Source organism: Oncorhynchus kisutch, linkage group LG8 (assembly GCF_002021735.2).
Source record: "Oncorhynchus kisutch isolate 150728-3 linkage group LG8, Okis_V2, whole genome shotgun sequence".
NCBI lineage: Eukaryota > Metazoa > Chordata > Actinopteri > Salmoniformes > Salmonidae > Oncorhynchus > Oncorhynchus kisutch.
Window position 1 is genome coordinate 40066106 of NC_034181.2, and position 15024 is coordinate 40081129.

At 43.0% G+C, this 15024-nt stretch overlaps 1 protein-coding gene across 8 annotated transcripts in view; it reads left to right on the forward strand.

Annotated features, from left to right (window-relative positions):
• The window catches only part of LOC109895677 (vacuolar protein sorting-associated protein 13A), a 54943-nt gene extending 40019 nt beyond the window's left edge, over nt 1-14924 (forward strand). For 5 of the 8 annotated variants that reach the window (XM_020489568.2, XM_031830340.1, XM_031830338.1 and 2 more), the window contains 11 exons: nt 1935-2048; nt 2495-2640; nt 5554-5635; nt 6105-6218; nt 6376-6451; nt 6633-6796; nt 7026-7310; nt 10209-10294; nt 10428-10551; nt 12452-12526; nt 12701-14924. In XM_020489568.2, coding sequence (XP_020345157.1) covers nt 1935-2048; nt 2495-2640; nt 5554-5635; nt 6105-6218; nt 6376-6451; nt 6633-6796; nt 7026-7310; nt 10209-10294; nt 10428-10551; nt 12452-12526; nt 12701-12751 — 1317 coding nt within the window. In that variant the 3' untranslated portion in view covers nt 12752-14924. Of the gene's footprint in view, nt 1-1934; nt 2049-2494; nt 2641-5553; nt 5636-6104; nt 6219-6375; nt 6452-6632; nt 6797-7025; nt 7311-8363; nt 10295-10427; nt 10552-12451; nt 12527-12700 lie in introns of those variants that run through there. The other 3 variants (XR_004210821.1, XM_031830341.1, XM_031830342.1) reach the window with 3 other exon arrangements.
• Nucleotides 14925-15024: the final 100 nt, after the last annotated feature.

Sequence of the window (15024 nt, forward strand, 5' to 3'; positions counted from 1 at the left end):
AAGAGAATAGACATCAAGAAAGCCAGTCTATCAAAATATTCTCTGGTCTGATGAAACCAAGATTGAACTATTTAGGCTGAATGCCAAGCGTCATGTCTGGGGGAAACCTGGCACCATCCCTACTGTGAATCACTCTGGTGGCTGCATCATGCTGTGGGGGTGTTTTTCAAAGGCAGGGACTGGAAGACGAGTCAACATTGATGGAGTAAAGCACAGAGAGATCCTTGATGAAAACCTGCTCCGGACCTCAGACTGGGACGAATGTTCAGCTTCCAACAGGACAACGACCCTAAGTACGCAGCCAAGACAACGCAGGAGTGGCTTCGGGACAAGTCTCAATGTCCTTGAGTGGCCCAGCCGAGCCCAGACTTGAACCCGATCAAACATCTCTGAAGAGACCTGGAAATAGCTGTGCAGCGACACTCCCCATCCAACCTGACAGCACTTGAGATCTGCAGAGAAGAATTTGAGAAATACAGGTGTGCCAAGCTTGTAGCATCCTACCCAAGAAGACTCGAGGCTGTAATCGCTGCCAAATGTGCTTCAACAAAGTACTGAGTAAAGGGTCTGAGTACTTATGTAAAATGTGATATTTCAGTAAAAAATATATATACATTTGCATAATTTTCTAAACCTGATTTTGCTTTGACGTTATGAGGTCTTGTTTGTAGATTGATGAGTGTAAAAATGTAAAGTGCAGTGCAGAACTGTTGTCAAGTGAGTTTGTGTTGATACTGGACGTACCGCCCCCACCTACCGTCAACCAATCCTGTCAATGCGGAGCTACACAGAGCCCTCCGCATTGTTACAGAATTTGGGAGGTGCATAGTGATGTGGTACGGAGCTCAATTTGGCCTCTGGAGGCTCTGCAGTTGCGTCAAACCCTCCATTTGGAGCTTCTGACCATATTTTCGAATGAAGCAATAATTGGATTTTAGTCTCGGCCTCCGCAATGGATTAGTTCACTGAGATGGGCGCAAATATATTTGTTACTGCTCGACTAAAACAATCTCGGTCGACCAACAGCCTAACAACCAAACAATCGATCAGTCGACTAATTGGGGTCAGCCCTACCTGTGATGAAAGTAATGGCACTATGGTAGATGCTATATGAAGGTTTAAGGGTGGCTGCTGCATTCTGGTAAATGGTGTCACCGTAGTCAACAACTGTCAGGAAAGTCGACTGTACGATCTGCTTTTTGCTGTTTAGGGATTATCTAGATCTATTTCTAAAAAAGAAGCCCACATTAAATCTTAGCGTTTTTTTCATCATATTTTTTTTGTTAAATCCTTGTCAATCCAAATGCCCAGATAATTATTGGCGGGAACCCGATCGATGGGAGAACCGTTCAATGAATAAATATGTAGTCCATCTGAAACATTTTTGTGAGAATTAGAGAACAATATATATATTTAGTCTTATCCACATTAAGTACATGTTTTAAACCAACCAGGACTTTTTGTAAGGCAACAAAGTCAAATTGCAGCTCGAACAACAACTGTTCTACAGTTGGGGCGATGGCATACATATCAGAATTGGCTGCATACAGTTTAATATTTACAGACTGATATTAGACTGAAATTGTAAAGAGAACAGGTCCCAATACTGACCCCTGCGGTACACCTTTCACAGTACCCAGGAAACTAGACTGAACACCATCAAAAATCACACGTTGTGTCCTGTCTGACAGATGATTCTCAAACCACTTCCAAGAAGCCTGATCCAGGCCCAATTCAGGTCACCTTTTGAATGAGAATGTGATGGTCAACAGTTGATGGTCAGCAGTGTCTAAGGCCTTGGAAAAGTCTATAAATAAGGCAGCAGTTCGTAACGAACCAGAAAGCTAAATTGAACTAGCATGTGCAAAGAGCCTATCAAGGTTAAGACTCCATTGTATCTCTCTCTCTCCTCTGTCTCTGTGTGTGGTGTTCAGGTGGAGTTGTTTGAGAAGGACATAGAGTATCTGAAGACGGAGCTCAACGACGTCTCGGCCACTGACACATCCCCTATCAGTCTCTATGAGTACTTCCACATCTCTCCTATCAAGGTAAGCTTTGGTGTCACCACAGTGCATTCACTGTGTATTTTATTTAAGCAGTAAAGCACGAGGAGGTGTGGTAGATGGCCAATATACCATGGCTAAGGGCTGTTTTTATGCACGTCATATCGCGGAGTGCCTGGTATATTGGCCATATATCGCAAACCCACAAGGTGCCTTATTGCTATTAAAAACTGGTTACAAATGTTTTGTCATACCTGTGGTATACGGTCTGATATACCACGTCTGTCAGCCAATCAGCGTTAGGACACCATGGCCAGACCATGACTAAAGGGCCTAGAGATTGTAACGAAGTGTTATTGACCAGGTATGTACCATAGTAAGGGCTTCTGACCAGTAGAAACGGATGGGCTTGGACTTTTTCCTGGTCACATCATCAGGTCAGGAAAACTGCCCTAGGGATGATCTATCTATGAGGCATGTTTGTTTGGCAGCTGCACCTCAGTTTCTCTCTGAGTTCTGGAGGAGAGGATGGTAACAAGGAGAAGAGGGAGACCGAGATCATCCCTGTCCAGTCCCTCAATCTGCTGCTGAAAAGCATCGGAGCAACCCTCACTGACGTGCAGGATGTCGTCTTCAAGTATGTACAAATACAATTTTATTTAACCTTTTAATTTATTAGCGAGTCATACTGAGACCAAGCAGATGAGCCCTGAATTACAGAAAATACACACATCAATATAAATACGAAATGCAAGCAGAAAGAACAACACGGTCATAAAAAATAAACATATTTGTCAGTAATAAGGTCCTCAATCAGCTTTCTGAATTACACTAGAGGCACCAGCACATCACATTTAAGAACATTTTGAAGATTGTTTCACAGATAAGGAGCAAGAATGATGATGTACCTGATGTACCTAACTCAGTAGAGACCAAAGGAGTTTCCAGAGTTAATCGTCCCTGACACCGGGTGTGGTAACTCCTGTTTAGTAGTAAAGATGTTAGGTACAGTGGGACTTTTTGTAAAAGGGCTTTATAAAAGATAACATGGCAATGTATCAACCTACTGTACGTCACGTCAAAACGATAAGAGAGCCAGAATTGGCGCCCGTAATAAAGCGCATGATAAACTGCATCTAACTGCTTTAATGAAGTGCGTTCATATAGATGATGTCGCCATAATCTAGGACCGATAGGAACGTTGACTGAATAATCTGCTCTTTAATATTTAGCGAGAGGCAGGGTTTATTTCTATAGAAGCCCATTTTTATTCTCAGCTTCTTAACTAACTCATCAATTTTATTTTTAAAAGACCGCTTTTCATCTATCCAGATGCTCAGATATTTGTAATAAGGGACATGAATATTAGAGCCTTTCTGTAAGTCCACTCAAGTTTCATCAACTGTCTTCTGACTGGGATTAGGGTGTGGAAACAGTCACATTGTACAGCGCCATATTTTCCAAACAGAGTGGCGCAGCGGTCTAAAACACTGCATCGCAGTACAAACTACGTTGCTACAGATGCTTGTGTACCCGTGCCGGCCACGACCGGGAGACCCATGAGGCGACGGTGGGCTTTTGGTTTCTAAAAACATAAATAATTCTAAATAACAATCCGGCTTTATTTACAAATTAGTAAATGTCTCACCCCGTGTTCAAGAATGTCCTTTTTCTCACTCACCTTAGGTTATTTGAAAACTAAATCATCTCCAAAATATTGTTATTTAAACAAAGCGATTATTATTAATTAATTTAGGATTATAGAAAAGCTAGAGCTCGACCGATTAATCGGCATGGCTGATTAATTAGGGCTGATTTCAAGTTTTCGTAACAATCGGTAATTGGCATTTTTGGACGCCGATTACATTGCATTCCACAAGGAAACTGCGTGGCAGGCTGACCACCTGTTACGTGAGTGCAGCAAGGGGAGCCAAGGTTAGTTGCTAGCTAGCATTAAACTTTTCTTATAAAAAAACAATCAATCTTCACATAATCACTAGTTAACTACACATGGTTGATGATATTACTAGGTTAACTATGTACGAATGTACCTAACCATAAACATCACTGCCTTTCTTAAAATCAATACACAGAAGTATTTTTTTTAAACCTACATATTTTGTTAAAAGAAATTCATATTAGCAAGCAATATTAACTAGGGAAATTGTGTCACTTCTCTTGCGTTCATTGCACGCAGAGTCAGGGTGTATGCAACAGTTTGGGCCGCCTGGCTCGTTGCGAACTAATTTGCCAGAATTTTAAATAATTATGACGTAACATTGAAGGTTGTGCAATGTAACAGCAATATGTAGACTTAGGGTTGCTGCCCGTTAGATAAAATACGGAACAGTTCCCAACCGGAGAATTCCTATGTCTGTAGAAAAGCAATGGAACGAGAGCTAACTCTCACTCTGCCAGACACCTGGCTTAATCAGCTCTCATTCACCCCCCACTTCACAGTAGAAGCCTCAAACAAAGTTCTAAAGACTGACATCTAGTGGAAGTCTTAGGAAGTGCAATATGACCCCATTTACAATGTGTATTGGAATGGCAAAGAGTTGAAAAACTACAAACCTCAGATTTCCCACTTCCTGGTTGGATTTTTATCAGGTTTTTGCTTGCCATATGAGTTCTGTTATACTCAGACATCATTCAAACAGTTTTAGAAACTTCAGTGTTTTCTATCCAATGCTACTAATAATGTGCATATATTAGCATCTGGGACAGAGTAGCAGGCAGTTTACGCTGCACCTTATTTATCCAAGCTACTCAATACTGCCCCCCTGTCACCAAGAAGTTAAGGGCTGGCAGAGGGAAGAGCAGTTGATTGACCGAATAGGGTCAATTAAATCACAGTTTCTCTCAAATAAAAAGCCTGTCGATGATGATAAAATAATGAATTAAAGCATCACTTACCCCATTCTTCTCAGTTGTGATGCCAGTCAGACAACTTGCATGGCAGGGAAAAATAAGAATTTGTAGGCTTCTGTGCATTTGTTTTCCACAATTTTGAAAAATCACCAGAAGTCAGAGATGGGGCTTGATTTGGCTTTCTTAAGTCTGTTTTCTAAATTGTCTGAAAGATTTCCAGTGCACTAAAGGCAGGTTTCCTTTCTTTGGCCCAGACCTGATTCATCTGAATGAGCTCAGATGACCCTGAAGAGCTAACCCTTGGTTTTCTATCTTTTGACTCTGAATTGTTTAATGGGGTGTGTTCATCTGCCAGGGGAATAAATATGGAGGAGACTTTTTCCAGAGCCAACTCAAGGTCAACTCTGAGAATATAGAAAATAGTGGCTTAACCAGAGTAGAATGCATCATGTGCAATGGCTCGCTCTCTCTCTCTCTCTCTCACACACACACACACACACACACACACACACACACACACACACACACACACACACACACACACACACCATACAGAGACTCTACAAAACCACTTAATGCTAATTATTTGCTTATGGCAAGGCTTTATTCAACCATGTCCTTTTTTTGTATACATTTACGCTAGAGTCTGACCCAAAGTCATTTTCTGTAACTTCCCTAGATTGGCCTTCTTCGAGCTGACCTTCCAGTTTCGCACTCGCCAGCAACTACAATGGGAGGTCATCAGACACTACTCGAAACAGGTAACGTCTCACACACATTCCACTCCAAGTGGGCTCCAATGGCCAAATCCAAACTGAAAATGTGCACGTCCAACGCAAATGTTCCCACCTGTACATAGCCTGTACATAGCCCACCTATAATTTAGCCCAAACAACTACCTCTTTCCCAACTGTATTTAATTTTAATTTATTTATTTATTTTGCTCCTTTGCACCCCATTATTTTTTTATTTCTACTTTGCACATTCTTCCATTGCAAAACTACCATTCCAGTATTTTACTTGCTATATTGTATTTACTTTGCCATCTTGGCCTTTTTTGCCTTTACCTCCCTTCTCACCTCATTAGCTCACATTGTATATAGACCTGTTTATACTGCATTATTGACTGTATGTTTGTTTTTACTCCATGTGTAACTCTGTGTCGTTTCCTAACAACTCATTGAGTTATTATGATACACGACTGAGCCAGTGTTCTCATCTGTGTCCCAGGCGATAAAGCAGATGTATGTGCTGGTGTTGGGCTTGGACGTGCTGGGAAACCCCTTTGGACTGATCCGAGGTCTGTCGGAGGGAGTGGAGGCTTTCTTCTACGAGCCCTATCAGGTGAGACCACAGTACAACCAATATGAACCACACCAGGTAGGCACTAAATCCCTTGTAGCACCGAACACTACCAGTATGGATGTGCACTACTTGACACAGTGCGGTAGGTATCCATGTAGATGGCATGTATCTGAGTAACTGTTTTGGGCTTCCCCAGGGAGCTATCCAGGGGCCAGAGGAGTTTGTGGAGGGTATGGCGCTGGGGGTGAAAGCGCTGGTTGGAGGAGCAGTAGGTAAGTTATGCTCTCGCTCATCTCTTTTCTGCTAACCTTGATTCTCTTTAGTTCCTTCATTGCCATCCCTCCACTTCCCGACTTAACTGTTTCCCCCCCCTGACATATCTCTCTTCCCACTCCTATCTACTTGGCCCCTCTCTCTTCTTCTCCACTGTGTTCACGCTGTCCCCTCTCCCAGGTGGCATTGCGGGCGCTGCCTCCAGGATCACAGGCGCCATGGCGAAGGGTGTGGCTGCCATGACGATGGACGAGGAGTACCAGCAGAAGAGACGGGAGGCTATGAACAAGCAGCCTAGCGGCCTGAGAGAGGGCCTGACCCGCGGAGGCAAAGGACTGGTGTCTGTGAGTCTGACCTACTATAGTATGCTAACACCAGTACAGACTAACTGACCCAGCAACACCAGCATAACCGGGGACCTGTTCAGTAGGACCCAACATAGCAAAATTGAAGATGAGCATTGTTGTCAATTGAACACAACCAGTATAGCTGAGCAGTAGAAACAGTCTCTCAGGCCGGTTCTCTCTCAAATATGCTACTCTGTCTGTAACACTCGCCTTTTCTCCGTCTCAGGGCTTTGTCAGTGGGATCACAGGGATTGTCACCAAGCCTATTAAAGGTGCTCAGAAGGAGGGCGCGGCGGGCTTCTTTAAGGGTGTGGGCAAGGGGCTAGTGGGTGCTGTGGCCAGACCCACTGGAGGCATCATCGACATGGCCAGCAGCACCTTCCAGGGCATCAAGAGGGCAGCTGAGACGTCCCAGGATGTGGAGAGTCTGCGTCCGCCTCGCTTCATCCATGAGGACGGGGTCATCCGACCATACAAGGAAAGAGAGGGCATCGGCAGCCAGATGCTACAGGTAACAGGAATTCTCGGGGAAACAAAACAAATCCTTATTTCCTCTAAACAGATGGCTCCCCTGACTTGGGTGGTGTTCATTGGCACCAAATGGAGAGAAAAAAAAGGGAACTACATGAACCTGTCCAATAAGAAACGCTCATCTTTGTTTTCTGTTGCATAACTTTTCAAAAGGTTTTCCTTCTCGTGTCCTAATGAACACGACCCTGAGGTCAGGGTTCATGTTAATGAGTGTGGCCTCACATATAAACACCCCCTCGCTCTCCATCTCTCGCTCCACTTCTCAACCCCTTATTGCTTCTCAGTCCCGATAGGTTTTCATAATCTCATCCTGTGATTATGTGCTTTCACCCGCCTGCTCTAAAGTTCTCCCAAAGCCGCATGGCTGCTGTAGCTCTCTGTGTGTGAGTCCCACTTAGTGATGGAAATGGCAGAGGTCGAGTTCCTGCCCGACTAGATACGCATGCGTTGCGTTGCATAAACCAATGGTTGCAGTCCACGTCATGGACTGTGCAGTCAGGCATCAGATTGCTATATCATATGACGTAGTTAACTGATATGTTAAATAACCCATCCAGGCGTTGTAAAATCGGGCACGCATCTGCCATGTAGTCGAGCAGGAACATGACCGGAGTTGGGGCTGATTCCATTTCAATTCAGTCAATTCAATTTGACTCTTGAGTTTTAATGGAATGGACCCAACCCTTGTCAGTGGTCTGTAGGGCTGTAGTGGAATGGGACCGTCGTGAGCAGAAGCTGTAGTGAGCCAAGGCATTGAGGTGTTGGCTGTAATTTTGTTTTTTGTAGTTGTGGGGTCACTATACTTGTGGTTTCTAGCTGTAGCTTGAGCACTACCAGATTATTTTGAATCTGTACTGTACTTCTGTATTGATGTTTCACTGAGAATGCTGAAGTGATGTCGTTTTATTCCATAAAAAAAAAAAAGATATCTGTAGAGCTGGAGATTAATAGTAGCATCAGTCTCTGTCTGTCTGTATGTGCTTGTCTGTCTGTCCTGACATTGGCTTTGTCTTCTCTCTTGTCATGTCCACAGAAAACGGTGGCCTTCACTGAAGGGAGTAGAACTGTCAGTGATGATGATGATGATGATGATGAACAAGCGCTATACATATCAAATGTGTTATTGTTACTATTGTTGATGTGGATGATAACAAGTAGAATGGAATTGATAAGCACTAGTTAATGCTTTGGTCTTTCCTAGTTTATCTTGAAGCTGCACTGTACTGGCGTTTTTTGAGTGGTGATATGTTGTTTTTGTAGCGCTAGAGATGATTAGAGACGGCCGTGTCTGTCCTGTCTGTTCTGACATTGGCTTTGTCTTCTCTCTTGTCATGTCCACAGAAAAGGTTGGCCTTCACTGAATGGAGTAGGACTGGCAATGATGATGATGATGATGATGATGACAGCTAGAATGGAATTGCTAAGTCCTAGTTGATGCTTTGGTCTTCCATAGCTTTTAATGTGTTGTCAGTCAATGTGGAGTAGCCTGCTCCAGCAGGATATTTTTAACATTCAGTGCATCCCGAATAACACGACTAACCAACTGCCAGCCAATTTGTCATTCTCGGCTGTTTGTATGTTTTGGTTACTCTAGACGTACACTGTATTTCAATAGTTTTTATGAAACACCCATGTATTCTCAGGATTCTGCTGCTGCAGGACCCCTCTTGTCAAGTAAAAGCATAATTCTACTTAATTGAACCGTCTTCTGTCATCCAACCTTCTACCCTATCATGTAAGGGGGAGGAGTCAGAAAGCCAAGAGACTCGTCAATCATACTCTTTGATCTGAGAATAATTCATAATTTTCTATTTTGGAGCAAGTTTATATTATTCACTTTATCTGGAATCCTTAAAGGGACACGTCTGGATTGTTGTATCTACTTCCTCAGAGTCAGATGAACTAGTGGATACTATTTTTGTGTCTCTGTGTCCAGTATGAAGGTAGTTGGAGGTAGTTTTGCAAGCCAATGCTAACTAGCGTTAGCACAATGACTGGAAGTCTATGGGTATCTGCTAGCATGCTCACCTCTGTCCACAAAACAGAAACGATACCAAAGGGTGCTTGGGTGGACAGTGGTGCTGTTTCCCCTAATGCAGATTCCATCTTTAAGTTAATATGAAATCTGTTGTATTGGTCTGGACTGGATTCATGCAATAGTCAGTCAGCAGTCCTCCCTCTTGGCATTTTGGCACCTCCCTCTTTCATGAGACTCCTTGCTATGCGTGCAGTCACATACATCTTACCGGCACAACTTCCCTTCTGAATAAAGTGCATTTTGAAACATCTATATCGTCTTCTCATCCCTACCTTTTCCCTTCACCAACACTCATTAACATGCTTTTATGAGCAGTTTATAAACGGTCCATAACAGGTATACATTGGACTCAATAACGTATCAGTTTACCGCAGTGGAACATTTTAGATGTCGTTTGACATGTCTCCGGGTCAAAGACCATGGCCCTGTTTTTGACTATTTTTTAAATGCAACCTTGGTTCCCTTGACGTGATCACTGATCTTATGCCATTTGATGTGTAAGCAACTGTTGTAGCAGAGCTTTCTTCGATCCACCCATGTCAGAATTTCTTCAAAGAAGATGTAATCAAACGGGGGCCTAGGATGTGTCCAGTATACAAGGTGTTGTCAGGTCAGGAGGTGAAGTAGGTGTAGATCAGCAACAATACCATCAGATCATCTGCCAGAGCAACATCCTGAAGCCATTTTAATCAAACTTTGGATAAAGGTACCGAGTGACTCGTTTGTGTATCATATCAACAGTAGACTTAGCGTAGCAAATGTGTTTTTATATACCCAATTTGATAAATGTGTGCATATCTTCTCAAATGTGCTTGAACAAAGTTAATATTTCTCTTTTAGAAAATTGAAAACGGAAGGTTCGCCAAGTACAGATACTTTGCGCACGCCAAAGTGAACGAGTCCGATTTCCTGATGATCACCAAAAGGTAAGAGGCTGGCTGGGGTTTGTTTCTGAAAGTGGACTGCAGTGACTTAAGAGTGCTGCTGTTTCACTTCCTGTGTCAGCGTCTTGTCTGTCAGTGAATGTTCTGAGGCTCTACCTCTCTTGCCTTTCACCAGGGGAATCTTTTTCGTGACCAAAGGTACATTTGGGCAGCTGACCTGCGAGTGGCAGTATCTGTTCGACGAGTTCACCAAGGAGCCCATGATCGTGGAGGGGAGGCGGCTTCGGATCGAGGCCAAGGTATCCTCATCTGCTTATTGTCATCCATACACAGGCACACACAAATGACCAACTACCACATGAAACTCTCCTTTATCAAACAGCTCATCATATCTATCTGAATAACCACTCTTGTTTCCATCCATCATGATACTCACACCTGCCTAGGAGATACTCATTCACTCATTTGCATCCAAACTGTTTGTTCCTCTATATTAACACTAGAACTGCTGGGCCTCGAGGGACACCCCTTCCAGCTAATAAGCAGTCATTCTTTCTAACCGTGTAATTAATAAGTTTCATATATGCTATTGGTAAAATAATCATTTGGTTGTGAAGGCGTTAAGTAACATTTTCTAAATATAAAATAGCATTTTCATTAGTTTGTTACTGTAGGCTATATGTAAAAACACAAAGTGAACTGTTCAATCAATTTTATAGTCATGGTCTTTTGTTACAACTATGAAACAGAAGTTGTGTGTTTTTTGTTGTTTATTTAACAAAATACCCCAACCACAAAGACAGGTCAGCAATGCGCTCGGTCAAATGATTAAAATATTAACCTGAACATCATTATAAGCTCCAAGTGTGCTTGATAATTAGTAAAAATCCGCACAAAATCAATAATTAATTATTGATATAATATAATTAGTTTGATGAATGCGTTATGACAGCAGTCGATTATTGTCAGCTCATGCTTACATGGTGTGCATTTTCAGCAATGGCATCAATTGGATATCATTTAGCGCTTATCCCTTGTCTTGACAGTCAACATGAATCTTCGCCACTTTCACTCGCAAAGCACACTTCCCACAAACAGCTGTCTTGGGTTCTGTTCTTTGTGCACCTGACCACATGGCGCTGTGTCCTCCCCTGGGAGCTGTGTCCTCCCCTGGGAGCTGTGTCCTCCCCTGGGAGCTGTGTCCTCCCCTGGGAGCTGTGTCCTCCCCTGGGAGCTGTGTCCTCCCCTGGGAGCTGTGTCCTCCCCTGGGAGCTGTGTCCTCCCCTGGGAGCTGTGTCCTCCCCTGGGAGCTGTGTCCTCCCCTGGGAGCTGTGTCCTCCCCTGGGAGCTGTGTCCTCCCCTGGGAGCTGTGTCCTCCCCTGGGAGCTGCGCGCAATTTGGCTCGTGTGGAATCTTTGCTGCTGCCTTGGCCCTCATGTCTCTGTCACGTAGCCCTTATGTCAGACTCATGATGAAGTCTCTCCTGGGCATGGTGTTGTTGATGCACTGCTTGAACAACTCTTGTGCGTTGATGGCAGCCAAGTCCAGCTTGTTATAGAAAACGGCAACAGGCCAGCCGGCGGGTGCCTCCTTTCAGAGTACAGCCGTGCCTTCTAAGCCAAAACATACACACCATCCTATGGAACAGTATAGAGCAGTGAAACATGAGCATTGTTTTCCCATAAGAAAAACGTGTGTTCTACAGAAGGGAATAATGCCGTCGCATAAGTTTATCTATATATGGCGATGCGTATCATGTACTATTGACATGCCTTTGCTTGGTTGTAGCGCGTCGTAGGATCTGGTTTTCTCATCGTGTCCCCGTCGATGGCAACTGTCGGCTGCATGGCGCTTACCACACGCTGGAGAGTCCCAACATCGTTGGACGTAGGCTTAAATGGTTTATCTGTTTTGTTTCTCATTAAATAATGACATGCCTTCCTAAAACTGGTTAAAACTCCAGTTCTGTTTGTGATGTTAAGATTCTAACAAGGGCAGTGTGTTCTATAGACTTATTTAGGAAAAGTCAAGGACAGAGGTGGACATGACTTAAAAATGGCAGAGCAATAAAATCAATACATTCATAACCATTCAAAATGACTGCTTCAGAGGTTCTAGTGCTGACAGTATCTCACCGTACGTCCCCCTATTTCTCAGAACTCGTGTTGAACTAAACACTATTTCCCGTGTGTGTTTCAGGAGAGAGTGAAGTCTGTGTTTCATGCCAAAGAGTTTGGGAAGATAATAAACTTCAGAAGTCCAGAAATAGCCAAGGTGGGTTAGCATAACATAAATATAAACTGCTGCCAGTCTTTATACATGGCAAACAGTATTTGTCAGTGATCAACACAAAACTTACACAATAGTTTATTTAGGATGTGGTTCCAAGTTGTAATGTGACTTTTGATGGTGTAGTTTTTAAATGCGTATGGTTTTGTTTATCTGCAGTGGGTTCTTACCAAGCTTGAAGACGCCAGGGAGAGTCTACACAAATACTGATTGGCCACTCTAATAGGGCCACCAACCAGCACTGAGACATGACAAAAAAGTACAACGTTGACTGTTATAGTGTGTGTGTATGCATGCTAGGAGAGTAGGGTGTGCCTCCATCAGTGTACTACTAACTCTCAGGTTAGACTTTCTCTTTCATTCACACACACACACACACACAGACTGTCTGGACATCTTGCAGACACACACGGACTCCACTATCACAAACACCATCACTGTTTCAGTTGTACACAGCAATATGGCAGGAATATCGGCTAACTCCTTGCACTACTGTAAGCCTGCATGTGGTTGTACCCGAAGAGGCCGCGGTGGGAGTATTTGATGGCGGCAAACCTCTCTCGGATGTTCTGTCGGTGTCACAGGTGAAGTGGGAGTAGACAGTCTTTTCTCGGTCTGGGTTCTGCTCCTGGTACATCTTCAGGATGAACTCCCTGGCTGCTTTAGGGTCATTCTGCAGTCCTGGAAATGAGCTTTAGTTCTGATGTGTGGAGTCAGCCTCTATCTCTATGTCAGCTTGCAGTCTGTCTGTAAAACGATGTTTGTGTTGTGAACACACTGTCACCGCTCCGGTTGTACACAACTATGTGCTAGAAATTTCTCCTTTTTCCCCAAATAAATGTTTTTTTGTTGTTTTCGTTGACAAAGTAGGGTACCTGAATGACTTTTCAAACTGCCACTGTTGAAGTAGCCCTATCCATCACATTTCAATCCGTTTGCCAGTTACTGAGTGATGTGCTTGAAAAGAGATTGTGGCCAAATGTGAAGTATTATTGTGGGAGCACTGGGTTTAACTGCCTTGATATGTATATGTTACACACACTGTTATTTTACTGGTTTATATAGGATGGGGGGACACACACACATACACACGTTAAACTGTTCATCTGCTTGTTGTGATAGTTATTCTGTACCAATACTCCCCCTCTTCCTAAATCACTAACTTGTGTTTTTCTATACATTTCTGCAAGCTATGACTTTGCACGTGATCGAAAAAAGCATGCTATTTTTATACAGTACACGTTGATCTGCTGTAAAATGATTTCAATAGAGTATCCTGTGTGTATATACAGGTAACTTCCAAAATAAAGGAAACACCAACATAGTGTCTTTTAATAGGGCATTGGGCCACCCAAACAGCTTCAATGCGCCTTGGAATAGATTATACAAGTGTCTGGAACTCTATTGGAGGGATGCGAAACCATTCTTCCACAATAAATGTAATATTTTAGTTTTGTTGATGGTGGTGGACAATGCTTGGAATCTGGTGACTGAGACACCCTGGGGCGGCAGGGTAGCCTAGTGGTTAGAGCGTTGGACTAGTAACCGGAAGGTTGCAAGTTCAAATCCCCGAGCTGACAAGGTACAAATCTGTCGTTCTGCCCCTGAACAGGCTGTTCCACTGTTCCTAGGCCGTCAATGAAAATAAGAATTTGTCTTGCCTAGTTAAATAAAAACAACAACAAAAGACACCCGCTCCTTTGAGACCTCTCATGGGCAACTGGGCAATTTTATATTATGACCCTAAGCATGATGGGATGTTATATGGTTAATTTACTCAGGAACCACACCTTTGGAAGCACCTGACTTCAATATAATTTGTACCCCTCATTTACTCAAGTGTTTCCGTTATTTTGTAAGTTGTGTGTATACATATAGATATCGCTCTCTATTTAAGACAGGCGGCACCTTAATTGGGGAGGACGAGCTCATAGTAAATGGCTGGAATGGAATAAATGTCAATGGTATCAAACACATGGAAACCATGTCTTTGTTCTGTACCATTCCATGTGTTTAATACCAATCCATTCTAGCCATTGTTATGAGCCGTCCTCCCCTCAGCAGCCTCCTGTGATTTAAGATAATCAATTGAGGGGTTGTATCTCATCATTGCCGATTTTCATGTTTTTATACAGCAGGTATGCAATGCCATTAACGATGAAGAGTTATGCAATGGAGAGACACATTTCAAATAAATTGTCAGCTGCTACATTCATACTCAAATGTTTTAAAGGTTTGTTTTGGTTTGGGGTCACTAATGTAACTAAATTATTTCATATGTTTTGCCTTTGTCAGCAAGTGCTCTCATTGTGAGACAGTATAAAATCACTGGTGCAGGTAAAGTTCTGACATTTTTTTGAAAAATAAAGGGTCTATTTAATTTGTTTGGTATTGGTCTTCCTGTCATTATGGGATCTACAAAGACATACAATCTGCACATATTTCTCTCTCCAAGTTCTGCTTGACACTTTTTAATCTGAGAC